At 40.4% G+C, this 23,355-nt stretch overlaps 1 protein-coding gene across 9 annotated transcripts; it reads right to left on the reverse strand.

The window, feature by feature from the left end:
• Positions 1 to 554: 554 nt before the first annotated feature.
• On the reverse strand, positions 555 to 15,389 carry lnpk (lunapark, ER junction formation factor). Of its 9 annotated transcripts, none has more exons than XM_053875061.1 (16): positions 15,258 to 15,389; positions 13,745 to 13,822; positions 12,628 to 12,669; positions 12,211 to 12,261; positions 11,994 to 12,130; positions 11,716 to 11,774; positions 10,525 to 10,565; positions 9,336 to 9,419; positions 9,211 to 9,262; positions 9,024 to 9,140; positions 8,840 to 8,932; positions 8,659 to 8,764; positions 7,769 to 7,839; positions 7,514 to 7,684; positions 4,507 to 4,590; positions 555 to 2,245 (listed from the first exon to the last, which is right to left on the reverse strand). In XM_053875061.1, exons 2-16 carry the CDS (start codon positions 13,769 to 13,771, stop codon positions 2,061 to 2,063), a joined length of 1,320 nt encoding a protein of 439 aa, XP_053731036.1. In that variant the 5' UTR covers positions 13,772 to 13,822; positions 15,258 to 15,389; the 3' UTR covers positions 555 to 2,060. The 9 variants fall into 9 exon arrangements, with proteins under 9 accessions (XP_053731036.1, XP_053731034.1, XP_053731035.1 ...); XM_053875059.1 differs by having other exon boundaries at positions 12,755 to 13,822; positions 15,258 to 15,347; XM_053875060.1 differs by having other exon boundaries at positions 12,755 to 13,822; positions 15,234 to 15,295.
• Between the last annotated feature and the right edge of the window lie 7,966 nt (positions 15,390 to 23,355).

A 23,355-nucleotide genomic window follows, 5' to 3' on the forward strand; every position in this document is an offset into this window, starting at 1 on the left:
TATTTCAATTTTATAATAAAAACATGACGGAAAGCTTTATTATTATTATTATTTATTATAAGATCGTTTTATAAAGAATACTTATTTTGATAATATCTACTTTAGTATTTGAATCAAGATTTTTGAAGATATCACTCACTGCTGGACAGTGAGAAGCTGTGCAGCGGGAGGGAAGTGAAACAGAGGAGACAAAAAGAGCACTAAGTGATTTATTAGAGGCACGAAAGAAAAGGGCGCCTTGGTCCTTGTAAGTGAGATTAAAACACTTGTTGGTCACATTTGGAGTCAGTTTCGTGGACTGAGGTTAAAATCCTCCTGCAATGGTCGAAGTGAAGAGAACTCACAAGTGAAATCAGCAAATTGATCAATTTAACTGATAAATATTGTTGGGTCTTTTGGTAAATAATATTTGTCCAGCACTATTAAATATTGTCTAAATCTTAATACATTTAAGTTTTGTTTTTACACACAAGCTTTGACAAAAATTAGTTGCAGTGAAAAAACAATTTTCAATCCATCCTAAAGGCAGAAACAGAAAAGCAAACGTTTCAAACTGCATTTGGCAGAAGTTTATTGTGTCATATCAGCGCGTTGACATGATTTGTAAGCGTTTGTTCACCGTTGCACAACGACAACGTTAAAAACTAGGGTGCAACACTTGTGTAAACCAGAGAAATAATTAATAGTGCATACAACAAAAATACACAAGAACACTGATGAAACAGCCGCAGCAGACCATCGTTGTAAACAAATGCTCGCGACTACAGTTTCACTGCTGTCACAGACTCACATTCTCTTCGTAGTTTATTTGTCTTTCCGACAGTTTGATACGCACAAACTTGTGTGATGAATTTGGTTATGTTCAAGAGCATAAAAAAATGCAACTGAGGGAGTTTCTCTTGATCGACAGATTAAGTTTTTCAGACCAATGATCAGCAGATGCAAAGTCAAATACTGCTCATCTCTCTGGACTCTGGAGTTATTAAAAAGGAAGCTTCCTCCCCTGCCATCAAAATAAAACACTAGCTTCCCACCCAGTGTTCAAGGTCATGACCTTGAACGCAGTATACTTGGCGATGTTGCTTAAGTGGCCTCTTAACTGTAACGGTTCTTCACAACTTTAATGAAACAATCTTGGTCGCACATTTTGTTTCTAATTTGAAGTGGATAGCTAAAACGACGGTCAATTTGTGGAGTTATAGTCACATTTTTCTTCAAGATCGCCGGGAATTCATATTATGGCAGGAAGAACAAGGCTTGTGAATATGTGAGTGAAAGAATAAAAACTTCCTCCTGCTCATCCTACGAAGCAGCAGCTACTAATAAAACTAAGCATTTTAGTTCAACACTGAGATTGTCGGAGGAAATCGCAAAACCAGAAAGGTTTTTCATGAAGAGGAAAAACTCAAAATATTAACTCATAACTTGGACTCTACTGTTCAGTGAAACGATTGATGAAACCTGACAGAGGAAGTAAAAACACAGGAAAAGGCCAACAAAATATTCAGTGCACAGAAAGTCAAACAAATATTTGGCAAACAAACACTCGATTGGTAGTTTCGCTAACTAGTTTGTCCTTAACGGAGTGCTACTGTAACTTATGAATAACAATGTTATGGTGCAGGAGCTTAAATAAGTGGAGGGGCTTGAAATCCTAAGAGCAGAGGGGCATTGTGGGTTATGTAGTTAACTCTAGCAAGCACAATGAAGAGCAACTCGAGCGTAAAGGGTCACTACTGAAGTGGTCTCTGATTTGCTACAAGAATTTGGGGTGTGAAGCAAATTCTAAAGTTTGATATTTCTGGTAAAATATGTCGACATAAAAGGGAAGAAAGTGATCAGAGTTTTAAATCGAGTTCCAATTTCAGGATGCAATCGTTGGGCTTGTCGACCGACCCGTGAGGAGTGGGACAGGTCGGTGATATTCAGCAACCAGGAGGCTCTCATGTCGACTGGATAGGTATGAAGGACATTTCGGTTCCGAATGATCGTCACTTGGACTGGCTTCATGAGCAGAACCACCTACTGTTTTGGACCGTAGTGACCGGACTGGACTGTGCCTAGGAGGCCCGGGGGTCCACCTCCCTCGGGGGGTCCTGACTGTGCTCCGGGTCCTCCTGGTCCTTGCTGTCCTCCTGGTCCTTGCACTCCTCCTCCCCCTGCTCCTCCTTCACATCTGGGCTCCTCTCTTCCACTCTGCTCTCCTCATCAGCACGGCCCTCGTCCTCGGCAGCCTCGCTCTCATCTGAGCAGGACATTTACACAGTCACTACATGGACGTCCATGAACAGTCCGGTTATTATGAGGTGATTATTTAAGGGTTAAAAATCAGTGACTGAGGCCAGAGGAAACTGTGGCACTCAGGAGATACAGGAATCAAAACGCAAGTCAGCAGCTTCAGGTGCAGTTGAAATGCGTTGTTTCAGTTTCAACAAGGAAAGTTATTTTGAAAAAGTTTGCAGGTGCTAAGATGAAGCTCAGCACAAGGCTGAATTTGAGGTTCTTATTAGGAGAAAATTAAACAGAATCACGAGGAAAGAATGACACTATTCCCGCCAAGTAGTTTAGAAATGAATAAAACACAAATAGTTGTTGCTGATTCTCAACAGTTGCTTGTCCTCCTGCCCCCTCTGTCACTGGGACTGGCACAGTTTCATAGCAGAAGAGGCTGAAGGCCTCTTTTTCTACTCCAGAACACTAGAGGCAGCACCTTCTGCACCTGAGCAGTGATGCACTCAGGCTCATTTATTATTAGTATTATTATGCATTTTTGAAATATTTTTTTACATGTTTTTAAAATTATTATTTGCATTTTTTTAACACTTTTTATTCTGCATTCTTCGCTTGCTAGTATTGGTCCTGCTTTCTGGTGCCAATTCATTCATTCATCAATTTTCATTCTCGAAAATGTCGTTTGACAGGAACAACAATATGACATTTTACTAGTGTATTCACATGAGAATAATAATCATGATTCCAAGTAAAGAAAGCGAGAATTTAAATCACTAACTTGAGCTTACAATCATCATTTGGGCTGTGACGACAATGGATCGATTTATTTGAGCTCATACTGCACAGTTTTGACTCACAACTTGCAGTTTAATTTCTAGTAAAAAAAAAAAAAAAAATCATATTGATGCAGTGATTATGTATTCTCTACATCTGGATTCAGACAGCACTACCACATTTATACACATCGGGTTACTGTGCGCTGCAAGGCGAGTATGAAGCTATACCATGCATTGTCTATATCTACCTCTGATCTACAATCTTAACAATTATATGACTGAAACTTCACACCATTTTATAGCCAAGAGCGCCACCTACTGAGATATAAAAATAAGGACACTGTTTCATGAAGCCTAAGCAGGCAATCACTGAAGGTGTGAAGGTTGATCTAGCTGGATTCACAGATGAAAACCTCTAGTTATATTGGGTCATTAATCCCCATCAGACCTGAGCAAAGTCATGGCCAGGGGCCACAGATGGCCCTTGACTGTCTTTATCCAGCCTCAAACTATTCATTACTCGTCTACGCGTAAATAGAACTTGTTGGAGGTCCATCAAAATAAATGGGAAACTGAAGAAGAAAAAAAACACATTTAGTTACTTTAATCATTGTTTCATATCACATATATTATTTTAATAAATAGAGAATAGAATTACAACTTTAATCTCATTGTCATAACATCATGCCCTACACTTGTGGACGTCCTTATTTAGGCTTGATCTTTATTGTTTACTCGTTTTGTTTTTGTTTCTTAAGTACATAGTTTTCAGGTTTACAGTTCTTTGTCTACATCCTTACGTTCGGTCAGTTGGACGGCCCCTCACACTCACATGATGTAATGTGGATCCTCAAGAAATTTCATTTTGCCAAAAGATCACACCTGTTTTCAACAGCACAAATCCTTAATCACTGTTCCCATTCATGCTTGAATATTTCACCCAGTTTCATCCTTATGTTGATACAGCACTGACTAATATTGAAGTGGTCAAATATACTACTACTATGTCTGTTCTACTGCTCTATAACCTGATCAGACTATATTCACTGAAACATTTAATAAAAGTGGATGTGAGAGAAATACCTTTTAAACGTTAAAAAGGGAACTATTTCAGTAAAATCTGTATAAACATGTACAATCTTCCATCTTCTTGTGCGACAGTCATTAATGGGTTAATTAAGAGCCAGGCAGAAACAGAAGAATCAGATGGCGTTTTCAGAAAAACTCTGCACCAGATTGGGGTCAAAAAAGTTCTTTTTTATAGCAGCAGAAATTTACAGCCAGCAATTTTCCCCAAGTTTAAGGTCAGTGTCTGATTTTAAAACCTCTTGGGTCGGGACTGAAACCAGAAGACAGATATATCACCGAACTCTGACCCGAGTCTGGTGCCGAAAAACTGATTTGATGTTGTTATAAAAGGCTGATTGACGGTCAGTGACAGTTATTTATTCGACCCAATTGAGCGGATCAGATCAGAAGGAGGGGAGGGGCAGGGAACCTGGGCTCTGCGTCGGTCGGTTCTGAGCGTTCTTGGGTTGGATCCTGAAACTGTGGACCAAGTTCCACGGAGCCGGAGCTCGAGCTAGAGGTAAGATCACACGGTTAAACCCGAGAACTGTGGCTCGACAAACGTGGAACAGCGTCCACTTGGTGCTTAAGAGTTCTGCTTTGATTCAGTACCCAGAAGTTAGACACATTTTGTTGCCATGATCTGAGTCGATCGAGATCCACACTCACTTTACAAAGAAATTGCTCTCACTACGGTCCTCCTTGGTTCATTGATCAGTGACATTTGATACAAGAGAATATACAATCCAACAATATACAAAGTACTTATCGTCAGTCATTTATCTCACTGCATTATTAACCTCACCTTCCCTTTAAACACAATGCACAAATATCTCCCATCAGAAACCACTTTCTTGGTCCAGACCAAAGGCACAGTCTTTCAGTCTCTCTTCACAGACAGAAAAGAGTCATTCACTTCCACTGAACAGAGGTTCTTGTCCCTGAAGGGTGAGCTGAAACCCCTTTAATGTCCCCAAGGAGGAGAACTAGCCATAAAGAATCAGTAAAATTATGCACTTCGTATTGAGAATGTCAGGATTGTAGGCGGCAGAATTGACAACAACCTCACAATATGATCACCATATCACAATATTGTAATACATTGTGATAACTATTGCAAAATACTGCAAAAACATGCAATATTGCTCAAAATTGAAGACTTTTTTTTTTCTTTTAAACGCTTAAAGTCAAATGAAAGCATCCTAACTTGCTGTGCAGCCCCTCCTGACGGTACAAAATTAGTCATATTTGGCTTTCTAACTTTTTAAAATTTAATAAAATCTATATTAAGAGACGGAAACCATCCTCATCCGCATATCTGTTGCCTGCTTCAGAAGGCTGCATGACATGTCCTTCTCCCAGGTAACACCCACCAACTCCAACAGGGGCATCCCGAGATGCTCCCAGGCCAGTGAAGAGATACTATCACTTCACCTGGTCCTGGGTCGACCCCTCAGTCCCTTCCCAGCAGGCTCTGCCTGAAAGACCTCCAGGGCATCCAGGGGGCATCCTCATGAGATGCCCAAACCACCTCAATTTACTCATCCCAACGTGGAGAAGCAGCAGCTCTACTCCGAGTCTCTCCCGAGTGACAAAACTTCTCACCCTATATCTAAGAGACAACTGCCACCCGTCGGAGAAAACTAATTTCAGCAGCTTGTATCTGGGATCTCGTTCTTTCAGTCATGACCCAAAGCCCATGACAACAGAGGAAGGTCGGGACGAAGATTCATCTGTAAATAGAGAGCTTAAACGTTCTTCAAGTCCACAAAATACTTGTAGAGTGGCAGGCCATACTCCCAGGCAGCTGCAAGAACTGTTGCGAGAGTAAAGAGTTGGTCTGTAGTTCCAGGACGGAACCAGCATTGTTCTTCTTCAATTTCAGGTTCAACAACTGATCAGACCTTGTGTGATTCCTCTGTAGTTAGACGACACCTCCTGGTCCCCCTTTTTAAATAGGGGAACCACCACCCCAGTCTGCCACTTGTCCAGCACTGGGCCAAGACAAGACAGTGCCTCACCACCCAGAGCCCTCAGCATTTCTGGATGATTCTTGTCAACTCCCACAGCCTTGCCACTGTGGAGCTTTTTGACTACTACAGAGACTTCAGCCCAAGAAATCAAAGACTGCCCATCATACTCCAGTCTTGTCTCCCTTTTCTGAGATGCACGACTGTTTTCCAGAAGCACCTTGGTGCCGAATGAAAGCTTTCCTCCATGGATTCTTCCTCCCACATCGGCTGTTTAGCCTTAACAACAGCCAAATCAGCAGCCCTTTGGGCCACCCAATACCTTGCAACTGCTTCAGGAGTCCCACTAGACACAAGGTCTCGATAAGACTCCTCCTTCAGTCAGATGGCTTCCCTGACGTCTGGTGTCCACCAAGATGTCCATTGGTTACTCAAAAAAAGATTTGGAGAGGATCTGCAAAGAGGAGTGGGACAAAATCCCTCCTGCGATCTGCACAAACCTTTGGACCAACTGCAAGAAACGTCTGACCTCTGTGCTTACAAGGGTTTCTCCACCAAGTGCTTTGTCATGTTTTGCTCGGAGGTGAAATACTCATTTTCCACAATAAAACACAAATCAATGCTTAGAATTAATATAATGCCATTTTCTGGGAATTTTATTTAAATATTCTGTTTCTCACTGTTAAGATGAACCTAGCATGAAAAATCTAAACCGTTCCTTTTTTTGTAAACGGGAAAACTCGCAAAACCAGCAGGTGGTGAAATACATATTTTCCCCACTGTGTAGTCTAACTTAGTACTTGAGAAACAAAAAGTGTGGCTAACTAGATATCCAGAAGCGGAAGTCGAACTCCAGGGTACTGAACGATCCCAGGTCCAGATGTTTCATCAAGCTGAATTAAAAAGCAAAGTGAGCAGCAAGCTACTCTACTGACACATCTGAAGGCAAGCAAGCAAAAGCATCGGTTTGTTTTAGACAACCATGACAACAAACAATAGGATTGGAAAGTCTCAGGCTGATGCTGAAAGGACAGGCCTTCTAAGATCTTCTGAAAGAAAATGTACACAGACATGTGACACACTGAACCGATTCATTTTAGTTATGAATGTTAGAGCAACAAATGATGGTGTGGGCTCTGTAGAAATGGTTGCATGGCAAAAGCGGAGGCGTAACAGGGGTTTGACAGACTTGATGGTACGCCTACGTAAAATTGCAACTTCATTCATAACCCTCCCTTTCCTGTGGATTTTCACCTGAAAATAGCTCTTTAAATACAAACTGAAACTCGATTCTAAGGAGGACGGAGGAACATTAGAGAAAGTAATGTTTGGTTTTCGATTGAAACATTCTTAAAGGATGAAGTCAAAATATGTGAGGGCTTGTTATGTGTGTGTAAGGAACTCAATATTTGGACTGTAGTCATGCCACCATTTTCTCATCATGCTTTTTTCACAGTTCAACATTACCTCCTGAAGGGGGCGCACTCTCCTCTGTGTCTGTGCACGAGCGGGTAGATGGTCCCGGTGAGCGCGAATCTGCCCGCAGACGCCGCTCATAGCTGAACTCCGGGAGTTTAGGAGCCTGTGGTCGGGTCTTCCTGGCCGGGTTGAGGAAGAAGCAGTACGCACAGCGGAATGCTGAGACAGAGAGAGAACTGACATGACAAAGCTGTGGGAAGACAAAATCACTATTACGTTGACTAAACTGTTTTTCATTCTTACCCAAAAATTCAAACTCCTCCTTCAGAGCCATGCCGTTGTGAGAAAAGCACTGCTGGCAGATTAAAGCATATCTGGAAGAAGAGAGGTGCGTTGGTCCACTCGCTCTATAAAGCTGGGAGTTTAAAAACCTTCAGCACACAAGCCTTCAGCTTACGGAACATCTAAGAGAACATGATGTTAACTATATATAGAAGAATATGACTAGTAAAAAGATTGATTTAAAAACTTGTTCTTCGCTCTAGTTGACATGTAGACGTGCGGCCAGGCTTTTGAAACAGGGCATCCAAAGTTCCGCCCACAGCCCATAACCCTGCCACCAGTCCATTCCCCTCCCGACACTCAATGACAAATACTGACTTAACAAGTTGGTGAAAAGAAAGCTATAAACATCTATTTGTACAAAAATGACTTGAACAAATAAACATCCGAGTCAAATAACAAACGTTAACAGAGATGAACTCTGTAGCTTTTGCCACAATAACACTTTCAGATACAGGGGTCCGGGGCAGTTGTTAAACTAGTAAATAAACACAGCGCCGTGATGGCCAAGCTACAGCTGCAAAAGGGTTAAGAATCTGCAAATTTGATCAGATTCAGCGGAATTACTGGGTGGAAACACTTTCATGGAAACCAGTGTGATGACACTACAATAAGGGCATTATACAGGCACTAGTAATCGGACATGTTGGGCGTCCTGCTGAGAAAAAAACTCGGCGTCCATTTTTTCATGTTTTGCACATCGTGGTGTCACACCACTTGAACAAACACAAGATTAACTAGTTCCTTCTATAAAGACTGGTTCTGTTAAACAACTGGGACTTAATTGCTTGTTAAAAAGAAGCATTAACATTTTAGAGGCAACAGAATCTCAGATCTGTTCAGGATCCCACCTGTTCTGTGGTCCATCCCCAACTAGGTACTCAATGACTCTGTCCACGGCGCCCCGGTCTTTGGGAAGAATAGGTCTGGCCAGAGGGGGTCCAGGAGGGTGCAGCCCTGGACACGCACCACACAACAACAAACAAGTTCAACACAACTAGAAGCTAAATCAGTCTGCACCAGCAAACCCACCAACACCAGGAACAGGAGAGCACGGAGTCCTCGGTGCTGCTCCCTGGAGCATAGAAGCAGAAAGTGCAGATCTCTCTGGAGGTCCACCTGGAGCTGACAGGACAAGAGTTGGAGGAACTCACATGGGTGTCCCTGGACATTACATGTGCTCCTCGGTTGTGTGCAACATCTTGGGCCTCCTTACCCACTGGTGTGCAGCCTGGTCCCAATGGAGGGCGAACACCAGGCGGAGGTGTCATTGTCATTCCGCCTGGCATGCCCATGGGCATTGGTCTCATGGGAACACCTCTCTGCCTGATCTCTGTGTTGGGACCAGAGCACACAGGTGGTGAATCCATCTGAGTGGGGGGGTTAACTACCGATGTGTTTACCTTGACCGGGTAGGGGGGTCATCTGAGGACGCACTGGAGTTGACTCCAGCTCCTGCAGGAATAAAAGTGTTCAACAGGTGGATGTTGCCAGACTGACACAAATGCAGTGCATCATCCGGACTCACCGCTTTTCTCTTTGCCTCTGCATCAAAACGCTCCAGGATGAGCTTTGCATTTTTGTACGTCTCCTTTTCCATAACTTCCTCCAGCTGGAAGCGTAAAATACACCACTTATGAACACATCCCGTCGAAACAGAACGTTCATTTTCAGGCATGGATTTGTGAAGTCCGAACATGAGGTGTCCACAAAGGCATAAGGTCCTCACAAGTTAGTTATGGTCAAGAGTTGGTCCCCAACAGTAAGCATAAACCTGTTACGCATACACCTACAGACGCACTTGTTTTATCAGATATCACAACATGAGACCTCACTTATTCCTTCTGGGGTTTACATTTGTGACGTGCCTACAAGCATGCATGCACGCACTAACACACTGCCTTTAAACACAGCCACAAACACAGAGCAGAAATCAACTATCAATGTCTACAAAGAAGAATAACAGCAATTGTTGTATATTATTAAGTTATACAGCAAAAAATAGCCACTAAGATAATGATTTAAAACAAATATACAAGGATCTTTGAAAGAAACACTCCATCATGGACCAAGCGCTAAGAGCAGAGGATACAGTACAGTGATTCACGTTAAATGCACTGTGATTGAAAGAGATTTGATGTCCCAATTCACCATTGACGTCCGCCTCGCATCAATTTGAAGTCTCAACAGAAACATTAGCCAATGTGCTGATGTCGCTGAAGTTTTAGCGCAGCTCAATATTGACGAGGGTCATGTGACTCTGATTTACAGGTTTTATGCATAAAGCTGGCACGTAGAGGTGAAAAATGTCTCCGGAGATGAAAAGGATGGCGTCATGGCGCAGCATCGCTCCACAAGTCGGAGAGAAGTATCAACGGTGGAGTTTGCGACTCCTCTGGGAGGGTTTGGGAATGTCCTTGAGCAAGACTTCTATTCTCTAATTGCTCTTGGTGCAATTATGCCACAGCCTGAAGTTGAAGTCGTGACTTGAGAAGAAGACACTTTTAAGTTTCTTTAAGCTGGTTACAAAATTCCATCACATCTATTGATCAAACATTATGCATGATCTCAGTACTTATTCCTCCATCATGGATGGCAATTGACTTATGGAACGATAATGGTTCTGAAAATGTGTCACTTCCACTCGTCACTCTGCCAATACAAAGTTAGTAAAGGACATACACATGAAACACGAAGGAGCAGACTCAGCCACTTACAATCTTTCTCTTCGCCACCTTTAAATCTTCCAGTTTATCACCTAACAAAAGAGCAGAGAAGCGTCTGTCATTTTATATCCTCCTAAATCATCTTGTACCTCCATCAACGTCAGCGCTGAAATGCAACGTGCCCAACGTTTCAGGAAGTGTGATGTTTCTGAAATTACGATCGACCTGTAAGTGTTGTCGGACAATACATGTGGAATTGATGTATTTTTTTTCTTGAGGACAAAACACAATATTTTCAGCCATGACACTGGAGTTGTCTGACTTTATTGGCTTTTTACTGTGTTGTTAATGCAGTGTAAAGAGATGGTCATAAACATTAGACTGGATGGTTTACAGCTTGTCCAGCACAATGTCACTTCAGGTATTCAGGAGGAACTCAATTCCGTCTTCAAATATACTTCAATTAATCAGCCTTAATCTGCATGATCTAATTATAAAAATTAGTTTTTCCTCATTGCATTTAAAAAACACGCATTTCCATATTATACAAATTTATTCTGACCAAATAAATTGTTTTGCAAGATGTATTACTGCTTTAATGATATACATTAGCTGGATTTCTCAAAAAAGGAATAAGTACTCAACACAATAAAAAAAATAATAATCAATAAAAGACCAATTACATTTGCTCAAAAACTGAATTTATATTCGTAATAATTCATGTACAACTAATTTTTCTTTTCGTTACATGTTTTAAAATGATTTTTACTTTTGTTCAATCATTTTACTTTTGTCAACAATATTTCTATTTTTTCCTTTAACATTTTCTTCGTAATATTTTAATATTTAATTCATCTCCCTCTGCAGATGTTCCTCTTTGGGTAAAGTCCTCACCAAAAGAAAATATCACTTTTATTTTTACACATTTTGTTTGCATTGAAACACATTTGAAGTTTCCAAAATGTTTTTTATTGCATTTTTATAACATGCTTTCTGATAATAATTATAAGAAATACGCTTAAATAAAATTTGACATTAAATTATGTTAATTAATGAATTGAATTTGAAGTCATGCCAGTCCAAATACTGATGTTTGTAACCAGGCTTTTTTTGGTTTTATGTTTACTGATATTTAAAAGTTGAATTTGATTGTGTCAATTCAAAAGGCTTGCAGGCAGCATGTGAGAACAGCTTCTGTCATGTAAAGTAGTAACAAAACAAAGAACTAAACAATAAACTTACTGTTCCTCTCAGTGCGTTTGGAAAATAGGAAAATCAATAATTTTCTGATGAACCAGACCCTGCAGGGGAGAAACAGTGTTGACATTTCTCACCAACTAAAATCAGATTATGAGTATACAAACAATACAACACATAAGACAGAATTAAATTCCTCACAATAAACGTAAATAGAAGAAAATATTTCAGCACTAAAGGGAGCCGTTATTAAAGCTATATTTTCCAGATTACACACCACGAATGAAAACATGTCAGTAGTTAAAAGCCATTTTTCCACTCACAGCACTGGATATATAAAGAAAGGCAGTGCCATGATGATTCTCTGCAGCCATTGATCAGGTAAGTAGAGGCAGTAGACGATCAGACTGGTCAGCAGATAAAGTGCTGAGGAGCAGAGAATCAGCCGGCCGACCCACAGCTGCACGGAAACAGGATTAAGCCATCAAAAACAATAAAAAACAAGATATATCACACTGAACAATGTTTGAATAATTTTACCTTTTGTAAACGTTGATTTTTAGCTCTGAACTCCTCCAGTTCTTTAATTTCCTGGGTCAGAGAAGCATAAAAAAAGTTAGAACAATCAAGTCTAAGTATTATGTATCAGTTGGTGACAAATGAATTGCTTCTATAATTCATATCCACCTCAAAGCAACAGTAATGATGTTCAAACCGATTCTGAATTTGTTTCAAAAAGGCTGGTTAAAGTAAGGTTGTCAAAAATCACTGAAGAAATTATAAATAAATAAAAAAACTAAATGCAGTACAAGGATTTAAAAATGAAAACACTGTATATAGCGTGAATAGCGACATCAAATATTGTTACACATGAAATTATTGCAGTTTACAACATATACCAGTACACAAATGATCATAAATTAACTGCATCTGCAGATGAAAACACAGGTGCTGAACCTTGTCCAAGTTCTCCAGCTGCTCTACCGTGTCTGGTTTTGACTGGAGAGAAAAGAGAAAAAAAAGCTCATTACTGTATATAGATTAAAAAGAAGCCTGCCTTAATAGAACCATTTGTTTATGTCACCATGAAATCTTCAGTTCCAGCAACACTGCTGCTGCTGTGTTCATAATAATATAGTCTTCTTCTTTTCCTTTCGGCTTCTCTCTTCAGGGGTCGCCACAGCGGATCATCCTCCTCCATCTCACCCTGTCCTCTGCTTCCTCTTCTATAGTGTTTATTAAAATACCTTTCAATGTGTCTCTACTTCTATGTCTTTATGGTTCAGTCTCCATGCTGCTGGTCTTCGCCTCTCATTTCTTCTCTCCCCAACGGTTCTTCTGTACCCTCTAAAAACACAGTCTTCCGTGCAGGCAACTTCAGAACACCACATCAATATAATATAGCCATAAAAGGCACACTTTTTTAAAGCGCCCGTTTTGTTAGTGGACAAAATTAGACTATATTGTGAGTAGGACCTGAATCTATAGAAGTGCTCTATAGAAACCTCGGAAATGTCCACTTCATTGTGTCCACCAAGAGGTGAACACGAACATGTACCTCCACAACTACTGACTCCCAGAGAGAAGGATTAAAATACACACATCCTGAAACAGAGTCAGATGATCAACATGCCGGTGAGGATATTGCTACCCCTACCCCTATCCCTAACCCTAACTGAAGTGCATATAAAAAAGATTCCCCAATTTACCATTTCTTCTGAATAAATATTTTATACTACTTCATGCTCTTACTACGTGAATGAAAGTCACATAGCTAAAGTGAAGGAATGTCACTGTTCTATAGGCAGGGAATGCACCCAAGTGGCTCCCCCGCCAAACAAAGAAATATTTTTAGAATTGTACACACTCATACAGTTGTCAAAACACATTAATGAATGCACTGTTGATGCTGTGGCAAAGTGTAAAAGGCTTCCTCTGTTTTCTCACTTTTGCCCTGTAATCATGCTTAATGAAATCATCATGCATTGGGGTGATGAATATTAAACACATTCGACTTGAAGAAATTTCAACCTCCTTGTACATGTACGTAAATAGATGCTCCTAAACCACTCACCTTCCACCTGGAAAGCGCAGCTCCCATGTTGGCACCGCACTGGTCTTCCTTAGAACCTTTGACTCTCTAATGGAACCTCTTGTAGAAACACAGCACATAATCAATCCCATAAATTACATAATACTTAATTCCACGCTATACTTTGACCTTCACACACAGTTCACTTCACTCCAGGATTTGCTAAGACACAAAGCTGTTGTTGAGGATTCAGTTCTGGGTTATTGTGTAACAAGCTTGAGGCTTATTACAGCTGTCAGAATCATGAAGACAAAACACAGTTTTCTGTATGAAAAACCAGTGTGGCTTGAAAAGTAGCATTCACTGAATGAGTAGGAGGGCGGAATGAATGCTAAAATTGCACTTACTTATAGATATATAGCTCTTACTTATAATACTGCTATAGAGGTTCTTATTTATGTAGAGCAGGAGGGCAGGATGAAGTTGCAATGGTTGATTGAAATAACGCAATAAGGGATTCTACAATTTCACACTACGTATCCGGTACATTTTCTTTTTATTAAATTGCTTCACTGCAATAGAAAGGGTAAATTTAAGTAAATTGAGTTCTGTTTCTGTCCAAATACTATTTTGCCAAAATCTATCACACAACGCGAATCAAGTGTTAAACCGTGATAAAAACGAGATGAAGCAGTCTACCACAAGAGTTATGTGAAAACATGACATTTAAAACGTTAATATAATGACATAAATATAACTATATGGGGAAACAAATACAAAACAAGCTATATTTGAGTGAGACTTTTCCAAAACACACCTTATTTCACTTCTGAGAGTTAGGCTATAATAAAATGGTGATAAAAATGTGATCATTTTCGGATTCATTATTCTGTCACTTTCGGTTCAACAAGTGCACTCTTGTTGTGGTTTGCGACAGGTTTTAATCGGTTGTTGAAAAGCTACTTTGTCCAAGACAGACATATCGATCAGGCACATGAGGTAAACATGAGTCAGCAGGTTAAATCAATGACCTACAATGGTATGTCGCGAAAACAAACAGTGTTTTATCTCAAATAATCAGAAGCAAGTATTTTAGCATGGATAATGAGTAGAATTTTCTACCAATGCTAAAGTGAGTCGAATTTATATCACACTATTGAGCATAGAGATGCATGCAGGCAACATTCCGCAGAGCATCTACAGATCAAATATACAGTTTTTCCTCTCTTATGTTGAAGTTACGTGAATCATTGAGATCATAGTCAGGTTGCTAATAAGGCTAACGTTAGCAGCTATTTCCACCACATCATTGGAGGATAGAGTGCTAGGCTAACGAGGCATGTCAAAAGCGACATCCGGGAAAACCAAGTGCTCAAATGATGCGTTTTTAATTGAACTTAAATTGAGCCAGCCATCTAAAAGTAGTGCTAGCAGCTAGCTGCTGCTACAACAAGTGACAGGCGAGTGAAAGACACAGCGAAGACAGTACCGGTGAGTGACCGAAGAGGAGCATCAACGTATGATAACGTACATTAAAAAGTGAACGTTCACTCACTGACGAACGCGCTGAAGCGCAAGTGGCAACAACGGGAAGCTGTCGGAAAACGTAGGCGGAAATTGTAGTTCTTCAGCAGCCTTCACTTCTTCGCTTTGGTTTCATGAAAGGACAATAAACATGCTGGCGCATTATTGCCACCGGTTGGCGAGGCTGGGAACTGCGAAATTACCAGAAATAGATCCAAAAACGAGTTTTGAAGCGACATCCAGTTTGAGGAGAAAGTAGGCATGATGTTTCAGGAATAATTTCAGGAATAATTCATGCAAGCTCATAATCAATAAAATATCGACCAGAAATCTGAAAAAAAGGTATTTATTTATAAATCTGTGCAGTCGGCTATTTATTAATGTAATAGATTAAATTAAAATAATGACGTTTATCAATGCTACAGTTGTGTGCAATTATCTGAATTAGTTATTCAGTCATTTATTTATTTTTATTTATATTAGCTCGCTTTCATATTGTTGCCAGGAATGGGAAGTCAGGAAGGTACCAAACTTTGCCCACAAGGGGGTGACATTCACTCGTCTGTTACTCTGACAGGAAAATGGAGAGAAAATCATTTTCAATCGTTTAATGATGAAAAATAATTAGCTTTTTAATCAGAGGTACGTTCATTATTAGTGTAGATATTAGCTTCATTACCATCCGCAATTGCAGGCGTGTGTGGAACACCGATTATCACATTTTCATTGGCCACTTAATTGGTGAAAACTCATTAACCGACAGTTAACATTACACGTCTTGTGACGCAGTCAAAACCTCCTCACCCGTGGATAATAGCTTCCTTCATGAGGAAGGTCCTCACTGCTTCAGTTTCACTCCAGGTGAGTCTCACACTGTTAAATATACCCGCGGCGCCCGGGTTTCACAGGCAACTCGCTGTTTCTCTGGCTATCACGTTCTCTCCCGGTGAAACGAGAGCGTGGAATGGCGGCGTGATATTCAGAAGCGTCTCACTGAACTCCCAGCTGAGCTGTTTCAGATTAGGCAGCAGCAGAGATGTGGCCTTCAACTTTAATGGCTACAGCTTCCTCCACAGGCTCAAGAGTTATGGCTCTAATAAAACTCTTTCACTTTCCAATCCCCCTCTCTCTCTCCCGCGTCTCTCTCTCTCTCGCAGACACACACGCACTGTTTTCTGTTTCTGCTCTTGCGTGGACTGATAATTCATTCCTGAAGGCCCTGACCTTCACCATCACTAATAAACACCCAGACCAGCGGCAGTCGGACTATTCTAATGAACCCTCGGACTGTGGTGGCACCCAGAAATATCGGCCTCATCCGACATTCTTCTTGGCTCCCAGGGATCCACAAATATGTCCCGGTGGATTTCATATCACGAATCAAAACAGATAAAAGCCTCGCGATGTAAACGAAACTCTTTATATCCATGTCCCAAAAGACCATGTCCCAAAAGACACACGAAGAGGCTCGACCACGAGCTCAGAGGTGCGTAAGAAGCCGAACATGCGCACATTAACATAAGCGCACACGTCGGCCACTGTCAAACTCAAGCGCACAATGTTCCAATGCAAACACGCTCAAAGTAGAATCCATCTGAGCGACACACAGACATATGGATTTATATTTTGTGGGGACCTCCCATTGCCATCACCCTTTCCCCAGCCTCTAACCCAAAACCTAACCATCCAGAACACACGGCTAATCTTAACCAAGTCTTGGAGTTATTTTGAAGTTCCAATCCTCAAATTCAGGCCTAAACTTGTGGGGTCTGACAAAAGGTCCCCATAAGGATAGCTATACAAGGAACACACACAACCATTTTAGTTGCGATCTTGACTACGTAAAACACATGTCCATAGTCCGTTACTCACTCATGCAACCTACACACACAATTACGGAGTCGCTGCACACATTTTTACGAAGGCATCCACACAAATAGGCACAATCAAAATTGCATCATAAGAGAAAACACACGCGAAAACACACTATGAATCGCTTCCCGCGTTCCCAGGATTCCAAATTACACACAAATATGAGAACACTTTCGCTTAGACAAAAGCGATTCCATTCACCTCATTGTAACGCAAACACTCAACAAGGAATCACACACAAGACAACGCAAGTTAATACACATTTACAGTGACACACACGCGACGGCGCAAACATATAAACGATGCTTTATTTTTGCATGTAAAATCAACCACATTAAAAATGATTTGTGTTTTTTCAGGCTGGCTTTATAAAAAAAAAAGGCCTGACATGAGAGGCGAATGAGACAGACGTCCACAGACTGCGCCATTTGTCTGGTCACTTTGGTGGCTCCACACCCTGGAAGCACATGGCAGGAACTTCGGACTTTAGGGAGGCAGTGACCGTTAATTGGACTTGGCTGTCAGTGGGGCAGAGTCCCAAAACAAGAGGCACCTGTTTTCAAGAGACATGGTATTTTTCACCCATTTTTGCCTTCAAATTCGGTGAGTGACGAATTCGTCATTTTTAATCAAGAGGATGTGCTTTTAATTCATTGCGTGATATCGCAAGGCAAGAATCACATCAGTTCAGTTTTATATATATATATATATATATATATATATATATATATATATATATATATATATATATATATATATATATATATATATATATATATATATTTTTTTTTTTTTTTTTTTTTTTTTTTTTTTTTATGTTTTGGTTTGGGTTTTTTTTTCAAAATGTGTTTTTTCGTTCCATGACAATTTAGGCCGTTTAAAGTCGTTTCAGGTAAAACAAGAAGCTATTCTGGGAAGGACGCATGGGTAAATTGTAGTCCAATAATACTCTTCCATTTTGATCTGAATGCCGGATTATAGATTATGATTTTTATTTTTACTTTCTCAGTATTCTCCATTCGATGGTGCTTGAATGCGCATCTAAAATTGTGCTTGAAAGTCGCTCACTGGCATCGCCATTTTGGGGAGTACAACCTGAAGGTCAGCTGACATCAGAACATCGGTTTACTTTACTTTACTATATTAAAATGCATACAAAATGAGTAAAGGCGGATTTCACAGAACATAACACTTTAAACTATTATAAGAAAACAGGAAATCTCGACAACATGATGATGTCCTGCTGAACAGCGCCTGTCATTATTGATCAATAAAATTGATAAATGTGATTTCTTAAAGTTACAGCCGTTGTGATGAAGTAATTTTTATTTTTTATTTTTTAATGCAGCGATTGTCCTGCAGTTTCCTCTGTGATTCAGAGTCATGCGTCATGGGTCCGACCTCTAAAAGGCCGTGGCTTTGAATCTTAGCCGTTCTTTGTGGCGCCCGAGTGTTTCAAAAGGAAATCCAATTTAAATTCAAACGTTAAAACATTTCGTTTTTATTTTTTATTTATAGTGTGCGGTGGAAGACGGACGTTCCTGATCATGTCAGGTATGTCGGATTAAAACTTTGCGTCAGTTTATTTACTGACATTCTGAATATAAAGCCCGCGGTTATGTAGAATATAAGATTGCTTAATGTGCTCAAAAATAAGGAAGAAAACTGAAATTCATTTCAGTAGTTCGAACTGGCCAAATGCTATACTATTTACAACAAAACACAACACAACACAAACAAAAATAGAAATGAGATGTGATTAGACATTTAAATAATTGAAACTATTTACATCCCATGTATCGGAAATGCTGTAGCTGAGAAGTGAAATCTCATACCAATGTTAAATGCGAAGCAGGTCTGTGAACCAGCAAGGATTGTATAAAACACACGTCTATTCACACATACACTTAAAAGTTACAAGATTAACATCAGTTTCCGGCACCATTTACCCAAACAAAACACAATCTCTCTCCGTGAAGCACACAACGCAGCAGTGGATTTCACACCATTGATTCATCCTCCTTCGGGACTTCATCATGTTGTTTTACATGGAGTTTTACTTGCTCCATCACTTTAATATACAACGCACACACGGATACAGTCACTTTCATTGCGAATATACAGTTCACAATTGAAAGAAAAATCAGCTTTGGAGCAAATATAAATAACGCGGCAGCTTCTCCACGTGAAATAATATATAAACGTGTGGTGTGCTGTCTTCTGTATGACAGACGGAGAACTCAATAAATCGAACAGTGCATTCAAAGCGAAGACATACAAGTTCAGCCTTCATTTGGGCCTTTTTTAACCAGAAAATGGTGATGTTGTGACGTGTTTATATATGGAGTCGGGGTCCACTCACCTGAACAGCCTGAAAACCCATCTTATCAATCATCGGAAAATGATGTTTACCATCAATCAAGCCCTGTACCTGATTCCGTCTTCTCTTTTTTGTCTGCTCTTTTTCAGGTGCCACGTCACGGACGGTGGGCAGAGCCGAAATGGTCTCATTAAATACCCAGCTACACAACATTTCTGCTTCTAGCTTATTAAACTTCGCCTCATAAACTGATGAGTGGTATGATTGTGCGTCTCGCATGCTCACTGTCCTCACGCGATCTGATCCCGTTGATTTATAGCGCCCTCTGGTGCGGCGGCTTCAACCGTAGTGGGATGTTGGGATTTCAAAATGACGTCATGCGCACATGTGAAACGAGTCTTTGTTCTCGACAAGATTAGTTAAGTGTGTATTAATAGCGCAAGTATGAAGACCTGAAATGGTGTAAAGGGCAATTATTCAGAGCGTTAAATAAATGAATGCAAATTTTTATGTTTTACTTCTATATTATTGCACAGTTAACATGTTTTAATTGATGAATGAATATTGAAATTTATATATCTGTGTGAAATGTGAAAACAGTTGATTAGCCCATTCCTTGTTGTTTTGAGGGTGAATAATCAAATTCGGAATCCTCTTTTTCTTAGGACCTGTGAGTAGTAACAAGAAACTCCTGTATCCTGAGTGGTTGAAGTGATGCAATGAGTCGTGTATTCTATCCTCACATTTACCATGTGGGATCCATCTTCACACACACAAGCACAGGTCAGACTCAAAACAGAGTCCTGCATCCTCCTCCACCTCGGCAGTGTCTGAGGGCCGTGCAGCTCTGTCAGTCATGTATCTTGAGGGCTCGCCTGGACTTTGTAGTTCTCCCTAAAAACTTCAGTTCTCTTCTCACAACTGTTCATCAATCATCAATGAGGGAGAAAAGGTGCCCACAAAGTTCAAGTCTCCAGTTCTCTAACAGATACTGTACAGTATGTCTCTCTACTTGGTGAATGGATGATTCATGGGGTCACATTCGCTCTCCTGTGACTCCCTTCTCACTGGCATCACCAAGAAATCGCACACCTCCATCTGGCTCAGAACTTGGGAGCAAGGTTTCTAACTGGCTGTCACAGTCACAGCCTCTCTGTCCACTTCAGAACCCAGCCATTTTATTGAGAACTTTAAAAGTTGTCTTCAAGTGGCCTCCGATCCTCAGTTAGGTCGTCTCAAAGCTGAGACTTCAACCAAGGGTGTACAGAGCCAGAGAAGCATCTGAAAGCTGCTTGATAAATCATTTTTTTAAATTATTTGTAATAAATATGACAAATCACACACCAAAAAAATGGAGGCACTAAAAAATACAATGCACTGCACCTATTAAAAAGGGTGCTATTTGTGAGGAAATGCATTGAGGGTTGAGTTGGAGAGGGGCAATTACGATCAAGAAAAATCAAGTTAGCGTAAGTAAGTTTATGTTTCAGAGTTATTTCTATAATGATAACAATGATAATAATACAGATTCATTTATATGGTACTTCTTTGTACGCTGGTTACCAAGTGCTTTACAAGCAGAGCAACAAAGTATGTTTGTACTTGCTCGACCAAAGTTGGAAGAGATACATTACATAAATAAGAGCAAATAAAAGTGGGTTTTAAAGGTGGAGCTATATTATGTGTGTTTCCTCTGGCAGACTGATCCAATGTCAAGCAGCCCTGTCAATAAAACCTGTGTCACCTTTATATTACTTATATATATATATTGAGGTTTTTACCTGGACATTAAGTTGACACCAATTTTGGGTCAACACAACAGACTTACATCGTGCCAGTAACATCTAATGTTTAATACAATGTACGCAAGAGCTAATTTTTCCAAATTGCGTCAATGGGTCCAAAGAGTTAATGTTCTAGCCAATGTTGCAGGCCTGTCTGGTCTACAGGGGCACAGCATAGATGAGCTGGCCCTAGCGTGACCACACCCTCAGAAATATCAGATTAGAACTGAGTTCCACATAGTTGGCAGGACAGTGAGCAGGATATACTCCCTGAAAAGATCTTCGCTCCTGTTTCAGGAGGGCTAGTGAGCAAGACCACAGAAAGACTATCATCATGTATCATTACTGCTACGTCTGAGCTGATCCTTGTCTACCTCGTTGTTGGGTAACTTCACATGAACCCCAGGAGTCGGTTCTCACACATCTATATCGAGCTGCAGAAGCTCGGCAGCGCCTCCAGCTTCGTCAGAGACCACAGTTACATTTCACACATGACACGGTTCCTACACACAGATAGGGATCAAAAAGATAACTCAAGGCCATGATGCCCACTGACAACAGGACAACACACTTTTGTGCTTCACTCTCAAGTTCCCATGATAAGCGAAAGCATGAAGACGCAAATCCCCTCTCAATGGACACATTTTCCGACCCATGAAAATGGAAAACCCCCTGCACAAGGTTTCCTCGAACACAGCTCCAGCACTGAGAGCTGAGTGATCTGCCCGCCACGGGCCTCTCGGCAACCACTTTCACTCACATCATGCAGGAGCCTTCTGTCTGTTTGTGTGACATACATCCACTGTATGTCCCCTCAATCCCTGGGTCGGGACTTTCACCGCTCAAAAGAGCTGTCTTTTGATCTGCTCCATCTTGACCTCAAAGGTTGGAAGTTAAAAGCACGTCATGCTTACTGAAGCACAAAGGAAACTTTGAACGCAGCTTTTCTTATGTTCTCAATCAGAAACTGTATTTATCGCCTGATCTCTCCTTTCTATTAATTAAATAATAGTAATGAGTAATAATAGTAACAATCCTAATTTAATATTCAAGCCTGAAACAAAAACTTGTCCAAATAAAATGCTTAGAATGACTTTTAGTTCACTGATTCTAACATGCTTTGGATTAATACAGTGATAAAATAAACTCCAAATACATACTTTGCAAGAATCAAGCTTTATTTCAAGTCTCCCTCTTCCCCACAACAAAAATCATTAAAACATTGTATAAAGTTGAATTACTAAATAAGAAAGACAATGTGATATCACCAAGTAAAATGAATGTAAAATGAATATATCTTCTGCACCTTTGTTTAAGACAGTTTGTTTTTTTGTATAATTTTCAATTATTGCAATTTTTGTAGCAGAATATGAAAAATAGAATCCACATACACCATCGTAATTGAAAGAAATAGATCCACTTAAAAATAATAAATGGATAAATACATATAAAAAAAAAACAATGTTTATAAAGCAATTAGTTCTATATTATTGAGAAAAAGAAAGATGATGATAAACCAATATATAGCATCACTACAAATTAATTATGTTTTTCATTTGGAATAAAATTAATTTCCTCAAATTCAAAGTTCAAGTCTTGGGACTGTTTTTGGTTTCTTTCTTTGTATGCAACAATGAAACTAATCATTAAAAGTACTGCACAATAGAAAGCAATTTGTGGTACCATTTTTCACAGTCTACCAAACCAAGTGGCCTGCAGGGTCATTACCAAACGTGCAGTTACATTGTACAAGGTTGTGATGGACCCCAGTGGCTGGACTGCATCTCAAAGCGCAGTTGCCTCTGTCTTGCAACCATTTAGTTCCACTGGAACCATTCAACATCTGCAACTGTGACACCCCAAAAGCTCCTAGACCACTCCCTGGTTTTATGTGGGCAGACGTGATTGACAGCATTGTGTAGAGGAGTAACAGCACCGAGCATCAGCTGAGGGGGAGGAAGTGAAGGTGGCAAGAGTCGTATTAGTTCCTGGCGAGGCATGTGGAGTGCAAGAGTGGGGGCACTGGAGCAACCACACAATTACCCTTGTCAGGAAGGTCAGCTCAGTTGTGGGGGTGAAGTTGCTCTCCGTGGCTGTCAGGGCAGGGACGGAGGTGATGGGGATGATGTTGCCTCTTACCTCTGGATGAGGAG

The sequence above is a fragment of the Synchiropus splendidus genome, chromosome 9 (genome assembly GCF_027744825.2).
Source record: "Synchiropus splendidus isolate RoL2022-P1 chromosome 9, RoL_Sspl_1.0, whole genome shotgun sequence".
NCBI classification, from domain to species: Eukaryota; Metazoa; Chordata; class Actinopteri; order Syngnathiformes; family Callionymidae; genus Synchiropus; species Synchiropus splendidus.

What these genes read in the sequence shown, in the direction of transcription:
- lnpk (XM_053875057.1), bottom strand. Translation starts at nt 13,854, where the DNA reads ATGGGATTGATTATGTGCTGTGTTTCTACAAGAGGTTCCATTAGAGAG. An exon ending in ACCAGGCTGCACACCAGTGG is followed by an intron (nt 8,933 to 9,023) that starts GTAAGGAGGCCC and finishes TTGTCCTGTCAG; the next exon opens with CTCCAGGTGGACCTCCAGAG. An exon ending in GGAGGAGTTTGAATTTTTGG is followed by an intron (nt 7,685 to 7,768) that starts GTAAGAATGAAA and finishes TCTCTGTCTCAG; the next exon opens with CATTCCGCTGTGCGTACTGC.